Consider the following 26,071-nt stretch of genomic DNA (forward strand, 5'->3'; position numbering starts at 1 on the left):
GTAATGAATTATCTATAATTCCTCTAAGACCTTACACTGTAGAATTTATTCTGTGCTTCATGTTTTTCCCCTTCCTATCCCCTTATGCTTAGTTCACTTCTAGTTTTACACTGCCACATGTATTTGGAATAGTCTCTGTTGTGATACACAGCTTCCAACTTCACCTTGCGATTTCTTTGCAAAGCACAATTTTTCTGTGATCTCATCTACTCTCACTTTCCTGTGTTGCTGCTTCTAATTTTCTAAAACAGTAGTGGGTGAACTAATAAGCAGCATATTAATCCCATTGCAAGCAGCTAAATATATATCTTCTGTCCTTGGTCTGAGATTTGTGAATTCTGTTGAGCAAATGCTGATCTTTAGACAGTATAGACGATGGACTCCACTGTACCAGAGCCACTTGGCTCATTTCTTCTGGAAAGGAACACATGTATCAATAGTGATAGATATAGAATAGATCCTGGTTGATATTTGTCAAACATGTACTTGGAGAAAGGACTTTCCTTATGAAGGACAAACAAAAGCACTTGCTTTTGAATTTCTTGTTTATGTACTGGGTATGAAGGTTATTGGTAATTAATTTGGAGGTGATAATGTGCATATTAAAAAACAAAATCTGGGGTTGTTTTATTTCTGCAGATCCAAAAGACTTGAATAGACTTTCAGACATGCACTGAGGCAGAGCAGCACTGAGCATTTCAGTCATGGGGAAAGTATAGTGAAAAGGATAGAGGTAATATGTGAACAAGCAGGAATAGAATAATTTCCTACAGCTTTTTTTTTGGATATGTTAGCACTTGGAAAGATATGTCATTCTTTCATTGTGGTTTCTTTTAAGAGAAAAGGTAGAGCTTTTACAGATTTCTTCATTACCATCTTTCAGTATCCCTGCTGTTGTTCATTACTACTGAAGCACACAGTCACTGAGCCTGTGGTCCCTGCAGAACCAAATAACTGAATGCTCAAATCCAGCTGCAGATGCTTTTCAAAACAAAGGAACTTCTCTCCATGTATTTTGGACTCTTGTTGTATCTTATAAACTTTTATAAGTATTTTCTAAAATACAAATGAACACATTATCTTCAAGTGTTGATTTTTGAGAGTTTTGTCAATGTCTGGATGATTCCAAGTCACTCTTGAAATAGTGTAGGGCACTGCTGCTACCAGAACAGAAGAGATTAAGTTGGCATTTTCTTTCTTCTACTTTATTACCACATCTGCAAATATTGGAAGTCTGTAGCTGTTTCTACATTCAGCTATTCATCTGTTTCAGCTGTGATCTTTTCTTGCTCATTGATGAGGATTTGGTAAGAGCAGCATGTACTCTTGAACAATTCTATTTTATAGATAAAAATTCGTAGTTCTCCTACCTTCATAGATCTTCCATGCATCTATGATCTGCAAAAAAAAACCAAAACCAAGCCAAGTCCAAGAAAATAAATGAAAATATAAACACCAAAAACCCCAGACAAACCAAAAAGGTAGGAATGTTCTTGATGACGTTCCATTCCTTGAAGCATGCTCTAAGTTCTGTCATCAGCCTGAGTAGTGGAGTTGCCCTGTCCACATGTCTGCATCTCAGGCTCCCCCTGATTGCTTTGCTTTCTTCTTGTAGATAAAAAATGCTAGAGCAAAAATTTTTCACTTAAACCTTCTCAGAGACGTGAGTAACAAGAAGCGATGGAATAAGAGAAGTAGGCACATGCAAATGCAATGTAGTGGTAGAAAACATTAAAACATTTACCTTTAGAAAGATCCTTCTTTATAGTTCCAGTTGTGGAATGCATTTGCACTTACACACACATCTCCTTGAGCCCACTGATGATGGGATTGGTGATACCTTTTCTTATGCTCTCAGTGTATTTGCAGGCTTGTTTTATATTTTGTTAAATTTCTGAGGTTATTGGAACAACTTAAAGAAATTTGAAAAAAAACCACCAACAACAAAACCCCGTTTTAGAATTGAGAGTAAAGCTGGAAGCAACGCACTCTGTCCAACTAGTAAATTCTGTGGTAAATTTGCCGTCTGCAAATAGACATGAACTTTTCTTCTCCCTTGAAGTTATCTGTCCTCATGAGCTTTCTCAGGATGTTCACTTATGAAAGTGACTGCTAAAGAAGTAGGAAGCCCATGAATTGTAGTAGTGAGATAGGATTTTTCTGGCAATTCCAATTGACCAGTGCTCTTTTCCTCTTATGTTTACCATGAGGAAAATAACAAAAAATTAATTTTGTTGCTTGGAAAATAATAAATGCTTTTAATTGTGTTTACAGCTTGTTCTCTGATTAAATAAGGGAAGTGCTAGCAGTTCATTTCTACATATCACTTGTAAGGTACTTAGCATTTCTGAGAGGTGTGTTTTGTCTAAAACTTTGTAGATGCCAGCTACTTTGTAAGACTGTGTCTGAGATCCTTGGCTGGCCTTTGGTGGGTCTTACCAGCATGGGGAAACTGTGGAACAGCACAGAGCATGAATCTGAAGAGAGCTTTCCCGTTCACTGTCCCAGGTGAATGTGACTGGGCCATAGCGGGCATTGAGTTCAGGTTCAGCTGGGCCAGCTGCAGGTGGTGGCTGCATGCTGCCTGTCCTGTGCCCCTGAAGTGGACTGTTCACCTCTAATCTGTGTGTGCAACTGCTCTTGTGAGTGCTTCCTAATCTATTTCAGGCAAAATGAATCTGCTTAGCTGAGACTTTAAACTTGTAAGCTAACCTGGCTCATTCTGACCGAGTTGGCTTAGTGATGCTTATGTGCGCAGGTGCGCCAGGAGATCTGGCTGGATGCAGGGATAAGCTGGCTGGGTGTGGGAGGCTGGGCTTGTGCCTCAGGAAGAGTGTATGCATGTGTCTCTACACTCCTATTCTTTCCAGAAGTCCCTTTAAATAGCTTATTTTAATGTGTCAGGAAGTGTGCTTTGAAAGCAAAATAAATCTTGTGCAGAATAAGCATGCTGGGGTGCTTGCTGAGTGCTTGTTTTCTATTAGCTGCTAGTCCTTATCTATTTTAAACTTAATATATGACTGCTTTGTTGCAATTTTATCTAATTCAATGATCTAGGGTTTCCCAATGCTGCTGGGTTTAGTCCTAGATATAAAAAGTTCAACAAATATTTCAGTTTCCACTGGAACTGTGTGCAAACAACTATGAAGGAGGAAGACTGGCTAAATGATTTTTCAGAAATATCTGTTTAAAAACTGCTGTCAGGCTTCTGAAGTTGATTTTTTATATTTTAAACAAGTCCTACTAGAAAGTCTGCTGAAGCTTTCTTCCATTTTTCTCTGTTGCATAGCTAAGAGAATTTCTGTGCAAGCCCATGGAAATCTCATGCTTTTTTGTGGTTGGTAACGTGATCTCTACTAAATCAACCATTTGCCACTCATGCATGGTGCCTGCATCTGAGCTGTTTAGTATTTCCATGCTGGGGTATGGATGATGGAGCACTCATCATTGAATCTCTATTCCTTCACCAGTGGCAGAAACATCTAGTAATGCCCAGCCTGCTGTCCTGCTGCCATGAACATTTTCCAGATGTTAGGACTTATCAGAAAAAGTCCCTGGAATGTGTGAATTTTTCACCTGGGACTGAATGGACTTGGGATTGGGCTTTCAGGTTGCCACTCCTGTCCACTTCTAACAAGCCCTTTAAAGCAGATCCAAATCTGTTGATTTCGGATTTATTTTTTTTTCCTGGTGAGCCCTAGAGCTGGGAGTGTCAGATGTTGCTCCCTGTGACAATTTCAACTCCAGATGTGCAGCAGGCTTTCTTTGCTCTCTTCCCCTACTCCTGAGACTCAAAAATCAAGGAATGCAAGACTAACTGGGCAGTCTGTGAAAAGTGGCTTTGGGCCAGAAGTCCCAAGAAGAACCACAATAAATTTATGCTGTAAATCAGTATTTTTTAAATGGTCAGTTCTTCAACAGAGAAGTGAACACTGAGTGCAGGAGCTCCTGCTGAGAACAGCCATGTTCCTGAAACAGTTGGTACTTGCCTTGTCAAAATAGTTGCCTAACATATTGAAAAAATATACCAGAAGTGCCTAAAAAAGCTTGGGGGTTTGGGGTTAATGCCCACCTGTGATGATGAGATATCTTGGAAAGATATCCTTGATCTCACTGGTGTCTGAGGAGAAAGTGCAGATCTGTAGACCTCATTGGTGCCATTACTGCGTGTTGACTGCAATACCTTTGAGAGTGGCTATGAGCTCTGTGGGAATGGATTTCAGTACATAAACCTTGCACTGTTACAAGTAGAAAATATGTTCTTACTAGGCTTTGATGAAAATAAAAATCTATGAGGAATTCACCAGGAAATGAAAGCATTTCTTAGAGCCTAGTTTCTTTCCAGGATTCTTTCTGAAGAAAGAAAGAAAATTGGTGTGCTAGGTATTTCCCAGGTGTTGAGATAATTGGAATGAAAATGTAAATACCTTTAAAAGTTCAGCTGTATTTTTCATAGTGTTTTATAGTTCATACCTAATCATTGCTTCAACTGAGCAAGTAGCTGACTCCTATGTCTTGATGACTAAAAAGTGACTTCTGAACTTTGGGCAGAATTGGTACCATTTGCTAATCATCCATGCATCTGAGAGCATGGACGCCCATGTGTAGATTAGAAGAAAAATGAAAATACACACTGATGTGAAGGCTGTGAGGTGCGACTTGAACTTCACATTGTCTGTACTATATTCTGTTTTCCTCAGTGGAGGACTAGGTCTTTTGAAAAATGGAGCTATTTAGTGAGAGAGCTGTACATTTACTAAAAGCCTTTTTGGGCTGCTTCAGTGAGAAAGTTACGGTAAGGTCCATTTTACCGCCTTCAAGCTGTGTCATAGGACATAACCCAATCAGCCAGGTTTTCCAGTAAGAACAAATATAAATGCCCTGTTTTCAATGGTGCTCTTGCTATCAACAACCAATGTATTATTCAGAAAGTCATCCAATTTGGCATTCTATCAGTAGAAACAGTTGGAGTGAAATGCAACTGTTTGCAGCTGGACAGTTTCACACATCACTCTTACGTAGTAGTGATAAAACAACATTCTGAATGATCTGGATAATGGCCTCAAAATTTGAATTTTGAGTTATAATCAGTTATTTTATGAATTTTGGTTTTTTAACAGCTTTTCTAGGTTAGAAAATAAACAGTCAACCCAACAATGTGCTTTGTGTGTGTTCAGTGCATCCAGAGCTCTGTTCTTTGTTGTTAACAAGATTTGACTTTTCCCTTGGCTGTTGTGTTGTGGGTTCTTGTGGCGCTTAGGAGACACACCATTTTGTCTCACAGATTGTACCATCTCAGCTGCTTTGGATTTCCACCTATTACCAGCAATCCAGCAAATTTCTCCTTCTGAATATCAGTACTTCACTAGGACCTGAGCAATTACCTACTTGCTTCCAAAATATGCTGGTCTCCAGTATCCACAAGGCAGCTGTGTGGCACGGCAAGTGACCTTTGTGAAGCGCGATACACCTGATGTAGCAGTGAGGGCAGGCACCAAGTTTGGCTGGGGAGTGGTGCAGTCTGTCTGATGCTGATGAGCACTGACTGGGAGAGATAGAGACTGCTCTGCAGCTACAGGAGTCTTGAAAAATCAGGAACATTGATTAGCCTACAGCAAAGGTGGATCAGTGATGTGGGAGACTGTTCCTCTTTGCAGCTGCTGTTGTGTTGTGGGCCCATTGTTGGGAAGAAACTATCTTGGCTCTGCATGCCTCTTTCCACACAGGTGTGAGAAATGATGCCAGCTGTGGTGAGCTGGTGGGTTGGTGACTCCTGACAGTAGTCAAGTTTAGATCCATAATGCTAGCAGCAGAGCATCCCTTGCTTTTACTGAAGAGTACAGCTTCAAGTTTATGGGTAGGTGTTTATTTCACAGTGGTGTAAGATGTTAATTGGTCCCTAATCAGTACCCATCCCTGCTGGAAAGGTGTAAGATCTGCTGTCCTTGAAACAGTTCTTATCTGTCATTCTTAACCCAGTGCCAGCAACACCATATACATTAGAGGAAACTGGTGAGATACAATTGATTTAAGTATTTTTTTTCTGGAATGGGTAAGGGGGGGACAGTTTATTTTGGTGAAGCTCCACTGAAAATATTCTGTGGCAGAGCAGTAACAGCATCTTAAATGACATTACTCACTGAAAAGAATCTCTATAACCTGTTTTTCATCCTCTCAAATTATTATCCCAATTTCTAATTTTAAGATTGTTTCTATTTGTCTGCATCAGTGTCTCTTTTATTTGGTAGTTCAGGTACTTAATTTATTTGATAACTGTATACATGGTCAGTGCTTTACTGCATTGAACACTGCTGTCTTTACTGCTTGTAGCTACATCACCTTTCCTACTAGGAAACTGTTGTAGAGCAAAACCAGGGGATATTAGAGTTGATGGCTTTGTAGAATTGGAAGGAAAGTTTGAATGCCTGCCTGACATAAATATTGTAGGCCACCTTACATTCTTATCTACCTCTGGTCTTGCAAATACAAAACCTTACTTTCCTGGTCCCAGAAATAATTTGAGCAAAGAAATCTATGTTTCTGTAGGTTGCTAGCAGATGTCCTGCTGCTGAATCATACTGCTTAATCAGTTACTGAAATAAAATTGTCAGAGAACCATTTTAAGGGCATTAAATCAATAACAATAATTGCAACCATTTCCATTTCTCCAGTGGAGCCTGCTAAGAGTCTGTTTGGGCCAGGGCCAGATTCTTTTAGGCAGGCTGGGATATCATCTTCCTTCAAACCTGGCACTCACTCATGCTGTTTGTCAGCAAGTGCCTTGTTGTTCTGCAAGGTCAGATTTTAAATCTAGTGCCATAAAGCTTCTCTGTGACACAGAGAACATAACACTTAGGAACCAATGTGTGCTAGGCAGTGTTCTGGAGATGTGAGGTTAATGAGAAGGCATTTACTGTTTTTTTAATAGCATGTGGAGACTGTAATTGGTTTGGATTTGTTTTGTTTTCTTTTAAATTAGACACTAGAAAAGGGAATGGGTTCTGCTGTGTTCTGGTAGTATGTGACCTTGTTTTACTTATGTCTTTCTAAGATGAAGATGCTGAAAATGCAGACAAACCAGTGTATTAGCAGATTTCAGCAAGTCTGGTAAATGCTGCCTGTATGTTTCTCTTTGTTTTTCTTGTAAAAGTAGAGAAGTGCAGATCAAAGGATCTTCCTTATCAGATGTTGATGCAAAGGCATTTAACATGTTTCATTGACTTGCTCTGGAAGAAAGTACATAATTTGGAGTTCATCTTTGAAAGTACAGCATTCAGAATGGAGAGAGTATTGCTCAGTGGATACTGCAAAAATCTGATATAACATTCACAGCTGAGCACTTTGTAAGATATGAATTGGGATTGCAGACAGATAGGCTTTCTTCATAAAATATATATTGCTCCTCGTTCTTTTAGAGCAACCTCGTAGGAATAAGGCTGAGCTGTAGTTTTTCGCACCAAAATGGTAAAATACACCAGTGTTTATATCTTGTGTTGCTTGCATGAGGCATGTTTTCTGCCCCAATCTGACCCCAGCTACCTTTTCTTATCTCAGAAATTTGGTTTATAACTGGTGAATTAAACACAAATGAGAAATGCCTTTGTCTGTCTTACATTACAGCCTTTTACTCCATTCTGCTTTAACAGTACTGATAGAACTACTGATTTGGTTTTTTTATCCCCTAGCACATAAGACAACATGGAAACTGAATCAGAGAATGGGTCAGATTGGAACAGACCATGGTGGGTCATCTGGTCCAACCTCTGTGCTCAAGCAGGGCCATCCCAGAGCACATGGTGAGGGAGACTCCACAACCTCTCTGGACCATCCGCTCTGGTGTGTGGTCACTGCACAGTAAAGAAGTTCTTCCTCATGTTCAGGTGGAACTTCCTGTGCATCAGGTTCTGCCCACTGCCTCCTGTCCTGTTGCTTGGCACCGCTGAGCAGAGCCTGGAAACCTCCTCTTGGCACCCTCCCTGCAGACACTGACAGACATTGATGAGGTCCCCTCTCAGTTTTCTCAAGGCTGAACAGGCCCAGCTCTCTCAGCCTTTCCTCCTAAGAGATGTGCTCCAGTCTCCTCATCTTCTTTGTTGCCCTGCTCCAGGAGCTCCATGCCTCTCTTGTCCTGAGGAGCCCAGAACTGGATACAACACTCCAGGTGGCCTTCTCAGGGCTGAGCAGAGGGGCAGGATCACCTCCCTTCCCCTGCTGGCAATGCTTTTCCTAAGTACCCAGGATACACTTGGCTTTCTCCTTCAGACTTTTTTTAAAGAACAGGCAATTGAAACAGGAAATTAAAATAAAAATTTTGGGCAGTAGCCTCAAATAAGCATTGTCAATTGTGGATCTTAAGGTAAAATAGGTTGTTGATAACTTGGAAAGACTTGGATGTTTAAATCTCTCTTCATCTCACTTAGAATAATATAAAAAGGTGTAAAGTTTGAAAGAAGGGAAGGCTATTTAGTATTAGTAGAATATTCTTAATTTTTACCATAACCTTATAGTAATTTCTAGGAGGTTACTCTGATGCAGAAACCTGCAACTGAACAAAAGAGTGAGACTGGACTTCTTATCGCATAATGTGCATTTCTTCTCCTTTACATCATTAATCATTATTAAGAGGCTCAAAAATACTGTTCTGTGCATTGAAGCTTCTGGGGAGTAGTGAGTTGATTATTCTTACTTATTAGAGGTGGTATAAGAGCTGCTTGAAAAAGGGATATTTACTTCAACTGTTTTTAATCACCCAGAAAAAATGTTCTTTAATAGCAGTCACAGCTCTTGATTCTCACTTTTCTCAGCTTTAATTCTGCTGTCATCTTCTTTTTAACCACTAGAATGCCTTTCAGTGTAAAGGGTATATATGTTCCCATCTGTTTGTGTGTTGTTCCATATTAGAGGACTCTTTTCTCTAACAGCTCTGAGGTACGGGACAATTTGGTACTTGGTGTTATTTTCCTGCCCTTCCCCCAGTTTTCATATAACTAAATTAATTTTAAATTTGACTAAATTTAGCTTCTATTTGTTCTCAAGGTCTGATAGCTCACTTCAGTTAGAGATGACATGTTTTGGTCCATCTTTTTTGCCCTGTGTTCTAAATCACCTTTTTTTTTTTTGTTTTTTATGTCTCTGCTCTTCCGTGTCTGCTTGTTTGTGCTGCATTTCAGCAACATTTGAGTTGTAGTTTTAGTCCAAGAAATCATGTTACCATTTTACCAGAAGCTGATGCCAGCCATCTGGTAAAACTGCAACTCATATTAGCAAAACCTATAATTTCAGGAAATGTACCCAAAATTACTTTTATGATTAGTGGACAGGAAAGAGACTGAGACTGAAGTCAGTTGGGTACTTCAGAAATCATTTTGAGGTTTGCAGGCAAACATCTTAATGGCAGTGGTCTTGCTGCCAAATGCTGTTTTGCTTTTGCCTTCAGAATAGTTTGCATTAATAATGAGCAGCTCTGCTTGGAAGTTTTTCATGTATTGCTCTCACAAAGCAACTTTGCGAAGCAGCACCAGGTGAGGTGACAGTCTGTGTGAATGGATATGTAAAGTGGTTCAGCATACTGTACCGCTAAGGTTTTCCACTGGAAATGCATCCAGACCCAGGGCCCATCAATGTTGTGGATGCTGAAGAAAAATTTATGTGTAGGCTGTTTTGGCCACGCAACACTAGCCTTTGTGTTAAGTCTAGAAGTTGTCAAATAAGTCTGCACTGAAACTAGGCAGGGTTTAGTCAGCAGTTTGGTCATACTTTTTGTCTCTGTGTCACTGTGGGAGCAGAGAGGAGGTGACAACAGCTCTCTTTCATGTACATTCTCAGGGAGAGGCAGGCAGCTCACCATGCCCTGGTAGCTGCCCTTGTGCTGCATGTTCTGCAGTTGTTGAATGTATGTGTTAAACTAAGATGGAGTATATTTCTAATTTAAGACTTAAATTGGTGATGAATTTACTATCTTCCTAGTGAGCTATTACAGTGAGTAATTATCCTCATAGTTAATTCCATTTGTATTTTTCTCATTTCAGCATTTAGTGATTGGGTCTTGCTTCTTGTCTATTAGATAAAATCCTTGTTCACCTAGGCAGTTGGGAAGAATGGAGTTGTTTCTGCATAGTAATCACATTGCCTGTTTACATAAAATAAATGTTACTGAATGGTAGTCCTAGACTTCATAGTTGAGATTTCTGGTTTCTTGTGTTGGTACCTATGGCTTAATGTGTGTTAACTCAGAAGAGTTTTTCCATAACACAGTAACACTCCAGCACAGCTTAACCAAAGGTCTCTACTAGAAGGCCAGAGGTCCATCCACATTGCTCCTCAGACTCTTTTCTTATGGACGAAAGGCCTTGAGCAGTACAAAACTATCCTAAGCAGTTTTTGGTCTGGGCAGCTGGGGAGGTCCTTGTATGCAGTGGTGTTGATGGCACTGCAAAACTGACCCCAAGGACTCCTTTTTTAGGGAATATAGATGGTCTGATCTGGGACAGAAAGGCATGTGAAAGTACAACAGCATGCATAATACTACTCTGGAGATGTCAGGCCAGCTTGGAAAGCCCTCACAACTACATAGACCCACAAACTTCATTTACTTACATTTTGAAATGAAAGTTGAATTCAACCCCAAAATGACCCAAACCTGTGAAGTTTTAAGGAGTGCTTAGTCTCCTTTTGCGCTGTAAGAGGATTCATAATCCTTTTTTGTAGAGAAATCCTTTCTTACATGTGTATCTATCATGGAAGAGTGTGGATGATTCTGTTGGCCTTCAGTAAGCAGGTATACAACAGCATCTTTAAATTTGAAAGGCATATAAGAAACTGCCTGCCTAGTTTTCTAAACTGAGAATTCTTCAGCCCACATGCTTCTCAAGTAGTGTATCTAAAGATACTCTGTTTATGTTGTTTTAAGTGTGATCTAATGTTTGCTTTTGGCAAGAAACTCTTCCTTGTTAGTATGCACAGAAAGAGTAGTTTACATGAGGCTGAAATATTAACTGGCTGTTCCAAACTCAGCAAACAAGAATACTTCTGCTCTATCTCTAGCAGTAGTAGTGTAGGCTTCTTGTAGTAATCTAATTAATGGGGAAAACAATAAGCAAGCATTCATCAGTTATTCAGGTAAGAGTTTTCATTTGGAGAGGTAAAAATTTTAATATAATACTAATACCGAGTAATGGTACAGTTGTCAAAGTGGAAAGGTTAAGACAATGCAGTTGAAAATTGTGTGCTTAGCTTTTATAACTTAGAGGTCCTTTCAATGGAAAAATAATCACTACTTGATATCGAGTGGCAGTATGCAGGATTTTATGGAGGATTTGCCTGTTTTGTTTTTAATAGTTGCTGGAAAACTTGGCACCCTTTAAATAATGCAAGGCTTTTTTTTCTGCTTTTCCTTCTCTGAGGAAAAGGAGAGAGAAGCCTTTCATTAGTTCCACATGATAGTTAACTTGTCACATTTTACAGCTTAATCTTTCTTCTTTAAAGAGTTTTTAGTGAAAAGACAAACCAGCCATCTTCTGCATAACAGTCATTACTAATATAAATACTAAAAATAACATAATTATTTATATGAACACAGTAATATTGGCGATAATACTGATCTCCTCCTACTGTGGATTATTGCCTCCCACGCTATCTTCCAAAGAATGCAAGTGAGTTTATTCTACATTATATCCATTCACTGTTCTTGATGAAAACATAACAATGCAAAATTAAAATTAAGGAGTAACTTTTGTACTTTTGCTGTTAGTCTTCCCTTTCAGGGAGCTAAGAACTATGAACAATGTTCCTGATAAAGTGGCCTGAGCTCCCCACTTCTACAGTAATACTGTACTGGTATGTTAATAACTTGTCAGGTGGGGGACAGCTTTGAGGAAAAGGACTTAAAATTTTTGGGTTTTTTTTTTCTTTTTTTAAAAATGCAGTTTTCTCATTACTGTGTGATGGAGCTTTTAACATTTTCCATACGGGTCACTTTCACATTTCCCTCTTATCTCCAGCCCATCCTTGCCACAGCATTGTAATTCTCATTTTCTCATGTGTCAAATTTTGAGGTAAAAGCAGAACTTATGTAAGACATTATTCACTGATTATTTACTGTGATTATTTGCTTTCTTTTTGAAACAAGAATAATGCAGGCATGTTTTGAAACACTTCAAATATGAGAATTAAGTTCATTAATTACTTACGAACAAGTGTTTATAGAAAGAAAAATCTCCTAGTTTCTCTCTTCCTCTTATATGGTGATTGCTTTAATATGGACATCAAGTCTCTATTAATACATTTTATAGCGTGATACTTTGTGCTAGAGCATTAAAAGGTGCTGTGACTTTAACTCAGATTATCCCTTCTTTTAGCCAGAGCAGCCCTTGTGTTGAGAATGCACAAAGAGGGAAGAAAAGGCCTTTGGTTTAAAGCATTAAGATTTGATGCTCCTCTTGCTGTTGCAAAGAGAATCTGTGGAATCCACATGAATTATAATACATCCAGGTTCTGTGTTTGTGTGTGCCTGAACCTTGTAGGTGGTTGTATGATCATACATACTTTATCATAATCTAAAGAATGTGACTGCTTGTAACTCAGACTGTTTCTTCTAAACTCTTGCTTATGAAAGGTCTAGTCATCACTCTTCTACCTCTGATATTTCTTTATAAAGCCACTTAGCATAAATACTGCTAAATATATATAAATTCTTGAAGCATTTACTCATTTTCTGAACTGCTTTTTGTATTCTCATTTTCTCATTTGGGGTTTTGTGTGCTATTTCATATTTTATCACTTGTTAAATACTTTATGTATTTGTGCCAGAAGAGGGTAGGATTATGTGATATGTGTTTCATTCCCAGAGTTAAAGCAAAGTTTTCTTTTAAGTGGTTTCTATGTGTTTGTCCCCATAACTGATAGCAAGGGACATGGCTCTGTCATGCCCTCACTGCCCATGTATTATCAGATATTGTCTCTCTTTTAAATAAATCCCTTTGTTTTCTGTGGGGAATGTTCAGAATAAAGCAAAGTGTCTGAGGCTGTAAAGTAGCACTGGAGGCTAAAGGGGATTGGGAAACTGAGGCATGGGATTAAAGAGGGAACCATGTTCAGAGGCAGTCCTGGAAGAAAAAAGTAAGTTGGATGGTGGAATAGGGAGAGAAGGGGTAAAGTCTGTTGAAATAGGATTGTGGGGTTAAATAGAAGCAGGTGAACAGGAGGCAGAGACCATGTGTTGTGGGAAACCTGGAAGTATCTGTTCAGAAACATTCAGGAGAGGTCAGGACACCAGGACTTGGTGAAAAGCTTCAGCAGGTAGATGGAAAGTTGGGCCTGAATTTCAGTAGAGAGGGAGATAATTAAAACTGACTGCAAAAGAAGATTAAATACAGCTGGACATAATTAAATTCAAACAGGAAACTTTAATTGTGGTATTTAAAAAATTTAATGAATACTAAATCTATTTTTTTGTTTGCTGTCAAATTTATGTTTGACATAAGTAAGTAATTAGAGGAGCACTTTGATTTAATGTATGTTGCTCTGACCACTTTGCACTGAATAAATGACATTAATTGATCGTTTAAGTATATTGAGATTGTGAAAAAAGAGCAGGATAATTTCTATTACAACCAAAACATTGCATGTGCTGCTTATTGAGTGTTTGTGGGAGGTTAATAGTAAAGCAGGAGCAGAGAATCTTTTTGGCTGCTATTTTCTGGAGCTTGAAGCTGTAAATAGTGGAGCTGACTTAGAGATTTGAGGTGTATATGTGTTTGGAAGAAGCAGTTTATCATTCTTAGAAAAAACATGTGTTCTTGTAGAATGAGTTACATTGTCTATGATGTATTTTATTTTGAAGAAAAGCTACTGAAAGTTTTTAAATCTCTATTTCAGTCTCGCTCTAATCACCATATGTACTGATGAAATACAGGTTTTTTATTTTCTTCATCTGTGCAATGTATTCAACACAGTTTTATGACTCCATAACTATGATCATGTTTGCTGTCCTTTATAGTGCAGCAAAATGATTCTGTAACTTTCATTTAAAGCTCATAACTTTAGTTAAATTTGTTGCTTTATGTGAATTATCTTAACTTCATTAAGTCCTTGTATGAGAATAATTGTCCACTACCATAACCTATAAGAGAGGGTGGTAGATTCTTCATTTGATTTCTGTATTTCAGTTATTTCAATTATATGTTGGCTGCTTTGGTTTGTTACTTAGCTGTTGTTCAAAATCCTTCCCATATACAAACTGTGCAGCCAGTAATCCAACCAATATATTGTTTTCTTAAACACATCATGTATGGGTTTTGCTCGTAGTGTTTTGCAACATTTGCTATCATGGCCATAACTCAAATATATATTTTTCTTTGGTAAAACATGGTTCACAGTCTCAGTGTTAACTCTGTTATTTATTTATTTATACATGCTTGATTCTGCTTGTAAATCCCCTTCTCATACATCTTTTTTCAAATGAGCTTAGCAGGCCTTGGATGGCGTGGCTTGCTAGGCGTATTTGCAATTCATGTGGTAGTTTGGGCTTGGATCAAGTGCACCTTTTAAAGCCTAATTCCTGATTATCCACGCCTGCTTCCCTATAGAATGAGTTGAGCACTGTCCTAGAACACCTGGGTGAAACTAAATGAGGAGGTGTGCTCCAACTGAGTGGGTCATTTTAGGCTTGGGCAAGGATCTGGGAATAAATCAGTTCCTCTCCGCAGAGCTGGTGTCCTGTGAGTGCTGTGTCTCAGCTTTGTACCCCTGCCCCTTCAGTGCTGCTCTGCTTGCTTGTGAGGACCAATGCACCAGGGCTGTTCCTGGTCACAGTGTGCTTATAAGAGTCTTCAACAACTTCTTCAGAAGGTAGATTTGGATGTTGAGACCTTAGGAGATCCTTTGCTTGGGTGGAATGTCTGTATTTTGCTTTCTATTTAACTCAATTCAGTATTGCACAGTTAAATAACACAATAAAGAGCTCAGATATATTACAGTGTTAAGATTTAGTCAAATATCTACAGAAGTTTTTGTGTTAGTTCAATTGTCTTTGTCCACTAAATCTGTAATCTCAGAAGATTTGTTCTAGGATCATCCACTGGCCATAAATCATGTTGTGTCTGTAGCTATACTGTTTTTTCACTAAATGCTATCATGATACTTAGTTTAGTCTCCAAGTCAGTCTGATACATTAATTTCCAAGTTAATTCTTTAAAATCTTTTCACAATCTGTTATAGTTTGTTTAAAAACAAACCCCACCACACCCCAACCTCCACCTCTCTACATCCACCTAATTTTCTTTTTTCTTTATGGTTTCAAGTAATAAAAATGGAAAAATAAAAACAAGCAGTACTGATGGAAATTTCATTTCCCCATAGTTATGTGGGTTTATAGGTTAAAAATATTTAACAATTTTTTAATCTGTACTAGCAGGATAGAGATATTTCAGCAGTAAAGCAGGAAGTGAAGTGGTCATCCTCACAGTACAGAATGCAACCTGTTGTGGCAGATAACCCTGAGCAGTTTTCCCTTTAATCTTCTGGTATTGCTTGGCATTTCTTGTTTTGAGCAACTGTTGTTCATATTTATTTTTATAATCTATCTTCTGTGAAAATGTAATGGATAAAGCTGAAAAATTATGCTTAAACACAGCATTTAATGTTCAATAGAGGTAGGGGCTGCATGCAGTCTTTAGTAGGGATGTGGGATGCTTTCATCAGCTCTGAGTTTACCATTGGATCAGTCTGGAGACTTCCATTTTCCTTAGGCATTTCTTGCATTTTGTTTTCCCATACAATGCAAGTGTTAAGAAACTTACCTGAGAATTGCCAAGTTAGATTCACGGACCACGTTTGATGAGCTTTGCATGCTTATGCAAAGTCATGCCACTTGTATTGCTATGTTTTGGTGTCTGTCTGAAAAAAAAAAAAATCTTTGTGGTCCGAGACAGGTAGGAAAAACAACAGCTTTCCTCAGGGGTTCTTCTGGTTTTTAGTTGATTTGAGTCATTTTGGTCTCTGACTGTATAAATGAAAGAGACACTATACTAGCTGAAAACACATCATTTCAGCTCTCTGGAAGTTGATTTGTAAATACACTTCTTCCTGCAAAATAGTAATCCTTCCTTATTCCTGTCTACCTTATATATGGAAATTATTGTATCTTGTGTACTAGCTGACAGTAGTTAATTCTGAAAGCACTTACATGACAGAAGGCAGCTTTAATGTTTCAAATCTCTCAGATAATGTACATCCATCTGTTCTTTAGCAAATGCATCACCTCTCTGCATACTGATGATTTCTGATGTAGCACTGCTTGTAATTAAATTTTGATAATGTATTTTACAGGCTTCTTGGAAAAACAAATTGAGTTTATTCATGCAAATGCAGAGTAAAATGGAAACCACTAATGACTAAAGCTAATTTCATGAACTGATGGTCACTCAAAACTGTAGGAATAATTAAAAATATATACTAGTACAAGTGTACATTTTTAATTGGCTGGAATCTCATTTGGGTGTAATAACAGTAACAGTGATATTGTTGTCACTTAAACATTTAGTATATTCTTGCATTTGATTACTCTAATGTTTCAAAGCTGACCTTTTATGTTGGTTGCTTACAGATACAAATTGGAAGTATGCATTAAATTATTGAAACAAATGGAGCATTTGCAGTTTTATCAAGTGCATACTAAACCAGTAATTTCATATATAATGCTACTGATACTGAAAAAATGCAATTAAACTTTGTAAGCTACACCCATGGCTACTTAGAGAAACATTTGTAATGGAAACTAGAATTTCTAGATTGAGAAGATATAAACCTCTTGTTCAGTTTTTTTTTTTCTTTTTAAACTACTGATTTTTACATTGTTTAGTGGTTCAGCTTTCCAAGTTGAGAAAATAAGGTGTGGTATTGTTTTGTTCATAATGCCCAAACTATGTCGCAAGCCTGATACATAAGTTGTATTACCATCAGATGATATATGCAACTAAATTTGAATTGTGATGAAATGTTGTTATTAAACATCACTCCCACATGCTAAGGTTTCTGAGCTTTGGGGAAAGATGTTAAATGAAAACATTTCTCTTAGAGTACACTCTTTGTGGCATCTTTCTTAAATGCTCCTTACTGTACACAGAAAAATAAACACATTTGCTTTTGCTACCACTTGAATATGAAAACACACGCATTAGCTTCTGGTTTGGGTCACTTGCACCCAAGTGTCCCAAAGCTTTTTTCCCATGGAAAAATCAAGAGTCAGCACAGTGTCTGCTTCCTTCCATTGAATGTGTGGTGCTTAATTGTCTTTTAGTGTTAGCTTCTCATTCACTGGTCAGAACTTAATGGGTACTTTCTTTGAACACATATTTCAGTGACTGATCTTGTAAGGTTTTATTTGGAGGAATCATCACCTGGGTAGATGTGGAAATGTGAGAACCCTGTCTTTGGGATGTAAGTAGTGCTTCCCTAAGGAAGAAAGGTGCAGAGAAGTGCAGAATCCCAGCTATGAATCCTCCTCAGAGAAAGAGTGGAAAAACACCTGTAAATGTGTTTCTTTTATGGTACAACACACAGAAAATTACAGAACAGCTATGGTTTCTGGTACTTTGCTTCCTACCAACCAATAAGGTGAATGGTTTTGCGAATGTCATGGAGCAAAGTTGGGGTTTATATGTTCTCTGTCCATCATACAAAGTCCTAGGTTTTTGGAAAACAAACAAACAAATTAAAAGAACTATAAGACATAGATGAGTTAAGAAAAAGGAGGGAGTGATGGTGGTGGTGGGGGAGGTTCAGAGACTCATGGAAACATCCTTTACTGCTCCTACTCCAAGGAGGCTCAGAAGCTGTGCTCCCATGCAGTATTTGTGGTGTTGTGCTTTCTGAATCTCTCTCTCTGCATTGGCCTGCTGAGTGTGTGGGGTGGGCTCTGGGCTCCCAAGGACAGTGGCTCTGTACACAAGGACAAAGCTGATTTCTCTCTGCGCACACTTTCATGTACTGCTTTCAGAGCCTGTGAGTCTGACTGCTTGTTGAGTTGTGGCTGAATTCATCTACTCAACACATTGCTTGAATCTAGGGAAACCAGGATTTGCCAGCCTCAAAGGCTATACAGCTGGAAATCTGATACCAAATTTAATGATGAATTAGCCTGTGTTATAGCCCCTTGTTCTTATATATTGCTTGGAGGCACATGGGTAGCTGAATGCATGAATAATTTGGAAATTGCATTAGTATTTTTCAGTGTCTATTGAAATGCACCTAATTTTGGGTTTTTTTTAACATCTCAGAGACTCATTTAACAATTATTGTAGCTTCTTAGACTTTGGAGAACTTTACTACTCCTTCAAAAATCCCCACAATTACTAGCAATCTATTTTTTCCCAGGTGAGATATGGGCCATTTCTGGGCCACACAGGTTGCCTAGTGATGTCTGCTTTTGACCACTGGGCCTCCCTCTGGCCAGTGTAAGACTCGGCAGTGATAAGGCTGTATTCTATAATAGGTGTTCTCTTCTTTATTAATCTAAAAGGAAATTAGAATAAAAAGAAATGAAACTTTCAATTATATCTGAAAAATATGCTGCTCTTAATGCATAAGACCAAAAGCAGTTTGTTTTTTTTGAATAATATACAAAGTCTGTAATCAAATGAGAGGGAAAATAAATACCATTTGAAATGATCCGTGTACAATTTTTTGCAAGTAATATTGCATACTTGTATCTTCTGTTAACATGAATGTTAATGGTTCTTGTGGAATCTCTAGAAGGGCAACTAGTTCTTCTGAATTTTGCTGAATCTGGTGCTTAAAGAGATTATGATCAGACTGTTAGACAGAACAAGTAAATCTCTTGCTAGAAAGTTGTCTGAAGTTTTTTGTGGTGTTTTTTTTGTTTGTTTTTTTTTTTTTTCTTTTTGTTTTTCTAGTAGTGTATCAAGTAGAAATTATTCCTTGTTTCCTGGAAGTTTTTAGTTGCCAAGAGTAATATAACTAGTAGATTTTTACTGCTTTATCTAATAAAAAAAAAGTAACATTTGTAATTTCCCTCTTTTTCTTTATCTCCTTAGAATGTGAAAGCATTTGCATCTTCAGATAGCCTAGCCAAGGTCCAAGAAGTAGCAAGCTGGCTTTTGGAAATGAATCAGGAACTGCTCTCTGTGGGCAGCAAGAGGCGACGAACTGGTGGATCTCTTCGAGGTAATGCTTCCTCAAGCCAAGTAGATGAGGAGCAGATGAATCGAGTGGTAGAAGAGGAGGAGCAGCAGCAAAGACGACAACAAGAGGAGCAGCACATTGGGAGGAATGGGGAGATAGGAGCAGAAGAACCTGGATTTGATGACAGGCATGAATCTCAGCAGGAGCAGTTAGAAGAAAATAATAATAGACTTATTACAGTGGATGAGGATTCCACTTGTAACCAAGAGGAAGATGACGAGGAACATGCTGGTGACCAAGAGGAGGAGGTGGAAGAGGAGGAGGAAATGGACCAGGACAGTGATGATTTTGATCAGTCTGATGACAGCAGTAGAGAAGATGAACATGCTAACAGTAATAGTGTCACAAATTCCAACAGCCTCATGGACTTGCCCATTCACCAGTCATCTCCATTCTACGTGAAGACAAAGGTGAGAATTTTTTTGTGCTCTTAATCCTCATTAACTTTGGATTTTGAAAAAAATGGCATATTTAGCATAAACTGAAGTTTTACAGTGAAGCAAACATTGTATTTCCTAAAGAGCTTACAGTGAAGGATTTATGTAGTCCACAAAAACTATGCTGTTTTAGCTCTTAATAATAAAAATATTTGCATGCATTTGACAGGAGCAAATACCCCTAGGTAATTTAAGGAATAGCATTCTGATGACTATGGTCAAAATACCAAGATGTTTCTTTATAAATATTTTTACATAAGACCCTCCTGGAGTTATTTATGCTATTTTCCTTCTCCAAGTGAGCTAGAAGGGAAGGTAAGCAATCGTACATGTGTTGTATTCTCACACAGGATCTGGTTCATTTAGGTGAAAACATTGTAATGAAAAAGTAGGGTGGAATATTATAGAAACATGAAGTTCTTCCTGCTGGCCTGCTGAGTCCCTTGACAAAATACAGATTTTTAAAAGTACAATAGCCAGTCATTCAGTTAGAAAGTCATTACAGGATGTCTTATTGCATCCTGCTTGTGGGGACCTTGAACCTCTGTGCTGGTAGTTGAAAACTTGAGATTTGCAATAGGAAGCTAGAAATTAATCTTCATACTTTTATTTCTCTTTATATCTCCTAGTATTTTAGATTAAAAAGAAGTTACTGGAGTATTGGTTGCAGTGTATATTTGTAGTTCACTATATTTTCCAAGTTCTCTGGGAAGGAGGAATTCCATTAACTCTTAGGAGCAGCAAAATAATGAAAGCAGTGATATTGACTAGTAAGAAAGAGTGCCAGGCCAGTGTTCTTCTGGGAGAATGTTCTTTCTAAGTCTATGGATTTACTTAGTTTTATTACTCATTAATTGTTAATAAAACACCTAGCCTCTTCTTACCTTTCAAAAAACACAACCTCCTCAAACTTTTAAATTTTACTTAAAAAATAGTTAAAACCTGATGTAAAATAAAAACAGACAACAAGTCAGTTAACATAAGTAAGCAGGTTGACTATGAGCATAAATGTGTAGAGATGGATAATCAGTCTTCAAGATACACCTGAACAGGTAAATAGGGGGAATATTGCCTTCTGGAATCTACAGCAGTGTTTTTGTTAATAATGATACTATGCAATTCACTTCCATATTAAGTATCTCAGCTAACATATTTGATTTTTGAAAAGTTGTAATCTTTTCACATGAGTTTTTAATATAATTTTATATTTATAATTCTATTTTTCAGGGTACTGAAGTATATGCTTTCTAATTTGGAGTGAAATACTGTCATATTTCATAGAATTGAAATGGATTTTACTATTGAAATCCTTGGTTTCATTTCAACACATTGGTTTTCCTGTATTTAGTATATTTTACTGGATATCATATAACAGCTTGCATCCAGTATGGACAATAATTAATGTAGGAAATTATTATACTCAAAATTATGTTTTCAAGTCTCTGAATTTGAAACTTGCTGAAGTGCTTTGTAAGTAATTATACTTAAATTATGTACAGACAGAGCAGAGCATAATTTTCAGTGGTGGCCACTTCTGAAGCTTTTTTATTGATTTCAGTAATGAATGTAGCTTTTTCTTTCTTTTCTTGAGGCATATTTGACATGAACTGAAACAAGCCAGTTTAGCCTGAAGGAAGATGTCTGAAAGATCTTTGTAGAGATGCAAAATTTCTGTGTGGTCTGATAGTTGCTCTGCCTGTTTGATGCAGGGCTGGCAATTTTTGTCAGTGCTCTGTCCCCAGGCTGGGCTTCTGCAAGAATTTTTGGGCAGCCAGGTAGCAAACCAAATTTGGGATTTTTTTTTTTCGTGGTGCAGCTCTGTTTTAGGAAGTTCCAACTTTAGGAAGTATCAGCACAAGTTAGAAAGCTGCTTGAGGTGGCACTGCTCAGCATGATGGTTACACATTAGAACCGACAATATGCAACATTAATGCTACCAATTCATTAATAACCTCATATTTAACCAGAGGAGCACATTCTGTGTTAAAAAGTGTTGTGGAAATACATCTGTGAGAGTATGAATGAATTACCAGAGTAAAAATAAGCATGACTAATTAATATGCTGCTTTTGAGAAGAAAAGGGAGTGTTAGCAGACTCATCAGCTATGTTTACAAGTGATTTCTGCTTCTACCTGTTGAGGATAAACTCATCCTAGGAGACTTGAACTTGGTGGATTTATTTTTAGCTTTTCAGACATGTTTCTCAGAGTTTGTAGTCAATTACAGTTCTCATAACTCTGGCTGAATTACCTTGCTGTGTGCTGTACTCTGTGAAACTTGCTCTGTGCCAGCATTACAGGCAGTGATGGCTGAATGCTCTACTGCTTGTCTGTGTGTCAGGTGCAAACCTGGCTCCTCAGGAGCATTCCTGGTGCAACACACTTTATTCTGCTTGTACATATGGCAGCACACTTTCACCACTACCAAATAACAAGAGATAATAGTGAGACTGAACAAAATCGCAAGTAGCAGTAGTACTGCTACTATTGTAGGTGTTGTACAACTCATCTAAAGTTTTTTTCATATCTCTGTTCTTCGTCCTTTTTCTTCCTTTCCTCATAAACTCCTGAATAAAGTCTTTCTCTGATCTGATTTTTTTTTTCCTGTTTGTTGACCTTCAGAATCCTGTGTGGCTAAGGAAGGAAATGTCATATTTCCCCCATAACACCACAGTGTACCCTGCTTGGGTTTGCTGCTTGTCACCTTAGTAGCAGCAAGCATGCTGTGTTCTAATAGATATATATAAAATATATGAAAATATTTGCCTCATACTGCTGCTCTGTGCAAATAACTGATAATTGCTGCCATAATGTTGTGAAAATGTCATGAGTAAAGGGCATGGGCTCTTGAAATGAGAAGGCTGGTGGTTCAGGAAGGATTTCATTGCATTTACCAGCACCACACAGGAATCCAGAAGGATCCTTGTGGTTACCTTCCATGATTTCCTGCATAAAATAGGCTGCTCTGTGTTGACTTCTGTGCAAGCTAAAGCTTATTTTTTGAAAAATGTCACTGTTTGAAAACAGGAAACTGTGCAGCAAGGCAAATCTCTCTCAAGCCTAGTTTAATATTTTGTTAGTTATCATCAGTGTTTAAACTTCTCTACCTTTACGCTGCCTTCTTCCTGTTGTATGACATTTCCTATTACAATTTTCTTTTATTTTCATGTTGTATTGAGGAGCTGTTTAACAAATGGGGCTTTTTTCTCCCTGTATGTTAAGCAATAAAGTTCTTCCCTAAAAGATATCTTAAATGTAAATAAGAAGGACAATGTGTCCATTGGGCACATTTTTCTATTTTTTGTTCTTGTTATGATACTTCTCAGAGCATTCTGGTGTCAGAACATTTCTCTTGAATCACAGATGTCTTTATATCTTGATCAACAATCTGGATGAGGGGATCCAGAGCACCCTCAGTCAGTTGGCAGGTGACATCAAGTTGGTTGGGAGTGTTGATCTGCTGGAGGGCTGGAAGGCTCCACAGAGGGATCTGCACAGGCTGGATTGATGAGCAAGGCCAACTGTGTGAGGCTCAGCAAGGCCAATGCCAGATCCTGCTCTTGGCTCACATCAGCCACATACAGTGCTACAGGCTTGGGCAGAGTGGCTGGAAAGCTGCACAGCAGAAAAAGACCTGGGGGTGCTGCTGGAGAGCAGCTGAACATGAGCCAGCTGTGCCCAGGGGGCCAAGACAGCCAATGGATCCTGGCCTGGATCAGCAATGGTGTGACCAGCAGGACCAGGGCAGGGATTGTCCCCCAGCATTGGTGAGGCCTCACCTCAAATCCAGTGTCCAGTTCGGGGCCCCTCACTGCAGGAAGGACACTGAGGTGCTGGAGCGTGTCCAGAGAAGGGCAGTGAGGTTGGTGAAGGCTCTGGAGCACAGGTCCTGTGAGGAGCAGCTGGGGGAGCTGGGGGTGTTTAGCCCAGAGGAGTCTCAGGAGAGACCATATCACTCTCTACAAATACCTGAAAGGAGGGTGTAGCCAGCTGATGGTTGGCCTCTTTTTCCAGGTAACAAGTGATAAAATAAGAGGAATTGGCCTGAAGTTGCACTAGGGGAGATTTAGATTGGACATTGGGATACACTCCTTGCAGGAAAGGGTTGTCAAACACTGGAACAGGCTCCTCAGGGAGGAGGTTGAGTTAACATCCTTGGAGATATTTGAAAGACACGTAGATGTAGCATTTAGGGACTTTAGTGCTTTAACTTGTAGTAGTGTTACATTAATTGTTGGACTTGATGATCTTAAAAGACCTTTTCCAACCCAAATGATTCTATGATATCAGAACTGCAATTAAAACGAAGTAGCAGCTGTGCCAAGGACAGCTAAAATTTGTTTATGAGATGTATTTACCTATTGATACATCAAATAACTCCATACATTGGGATTTCATGTTTGACTGATTTGTCTAATATGATGCAAACCTTTTTCAGAGAGCTTTCTGTTCTGTAAGGTTGGCCTGTGTCCTTTGTACCTACAGAACTATTACTCAGTTGTATTTAAGTGACTGGCGTTTTGCACATGTCAGGCCCTTTACTGTTTGTTAATTTTTACTTCAGTTGATCTGTGTCTTGTCAAATGTTGCCATATCTGTTTTAAAAATACTTAATAGCACAAGAGAGCTAAGTAAATATATACAGCAGTCTGACAAAAACATGTTCTTGATGCTGATTCTTCACTGATTGCATTGTATTTGTGGCATCCATTTCCAGTGCTCTGTGATAACTTTGTATTTCAGTTCTGTTGGGTAACAATTAACCACAGCATAAGCAAACAAATACTCTTATATCCCATATTTCATAGCAACTGCACTTAAATGCTTTTATCCCTCTACATGTAGCATTCTGTTGCAATTCAAGGACAAGAATGTATTACTGGCAGTTGCCTTCACTGTGAAATTGCTCATGTAAATTATCTTTCTTGCTTACTTGAGATTTAAATTGTTTGTCTACCTGTGCTCATACTTTTGGAATTGTAGTACTAGCAGATGTATCATGCCAGCAATATTTTATGTTTATCAAAATTGGTGTTTATGGCAGAGGTGATACCAGCATGATTTTGTGGAAGAAAATACCATCAATGCTATAATCCTATTTCATGACAACCACTGCATTATTTTCTCTTGTACTGACACCTGGGTTTCACCATAGGGTTATCTAGGTTGTACTCTATTTACTTTCCCTTTTTTTTCCCTGTAAATCTATAGGTTTATTTAGTATTTCTGAAATATTTTGATTGTTCTGATTCTTCAAAATATGTTGATCATAATAGGTTCAAACTTTAACTTGTTTCAGTTTTTTTGTCTTTGTTTGCATAGTTGTTCCTGTAACTCACAGTTTCATAATTTTAAAATATTAATGACTTCAATATACTTAAATATTTTGTTTTTAATTGATGTTTTTTTGTTCCCATTAAGATGAGTTGCTTTTCTTGAACTGCTGCAAGCTTTTTATATTTACAGGAGCATTGTCTTCTTGATTATCTTAGAAATTTTTTCTAAACAGCTACAGTAATTTACAAGTTCATTCATCTCTGGTTTGAGTTTGATGGGAATTGGTTTGTGGGGAAAAAAAGTCATGATCACTTGTAAGCAATCTCCTATGAATTAAACTTTGTTCAATTAGTTTTTATTTATCTAAAATTCAACATTACATAATACTTTTAAAATTAAGTGTCTCTAATGTTGAAGCCACTTCAGTTAGGAAAAAAACACTTTAAAAAAAACTAAACACATGAACTCATGAAAAGCATTAGCTGCATTATTTCCAGCAAATATTGTCACAGATTTCTATGGTGTAGGCAAAGTAGCCACTTGATATCAGACTAACAGGAGTGAAATGTATTATGTAAGGACCTGAATTTTAAAATCCAAGTGAGCAGGTGGAGCAGGGAGATTCTTAGCTGGTGCGTAGCCATTTTCCTTCTTGGGGTTTCAGAAAACACTTTTGTCTGCTCTGCTTGTCTGGAGGGATTTCTGAAGGAGTGTTTGAGCCCATTTATGTGAGATGCTTTGTCCTTGTGGGCAACAGGCACTGTTCACCAAGAATCTTTGCAATGTACTTAAACATTTATTTTGTTTTCTTCTGTTGAGGCTGTCGTAAAGCCTAGCAAATTAGGTTATATGAATGTGAAATATTATTTCTGTGTTAACTATTTGGATTGTGATGGTGACTTCTCATAAGGGGTCAGGCATTTGTGTGTGCAGAACCCTCCAATAACTTCACTAATTAGTCTCCTCTTGAGATGCAGGCTTGCTTGCTGCAGAATTGTGGGTTGTGATTGTTGTGATGGTTAGCAGAGCTTCCAAGGAAACTGAAAACAGATTAGTTAAAATGAAGATGAAAACTTACTGTATAGTTGCATCTACAACCGCAAAAACCACTTTGATACCCTGTCAGAAGCTGTCATATTTTAGCATTTGCTTCATTAC

General features: G+C 38.1%; 1 protein-coding gene across 1 annotated transcript in view; it reads left to right on the forward strand.

Moving 5' to 3' along the window:
* FBXW7 (F-box and WD repeat domain containing 7) overlaps positions 1–26,071 on the forward strand; it is a 176,701-nt gene that overhangs the window by 57,915 nt on the left and 92,715 nt on the right. The window contains exon 2 of the mRNA XM_054294353.1: positions 19,053–19,610. Coding sequence (XP_054150328.1) covers positions 19,122–19,610 — 489 coding nt within the window. The 5' untranslated portion in view covers positions 19,053–19,121. The remainder of the gene's footprint in view (positions 1–19,052; positions 19,611–26,071) is intronic.

This window comes from Melozone crissalis, unplaced genomic scaffold (assembly GCF_028551555.1).
Source record: "Melozone crissalis strain CALT ecotype California unplaced genomic scaffold, PUWL_Pcris_2 ptg000006l_1, whole genome shotgun sequence".
NCBI classification, from domain to species: Eukaryota; Metazoa; Chordata; class Aves; order Passeriformes; family Passerellidae; genus Melozone; species Melozone crissalis.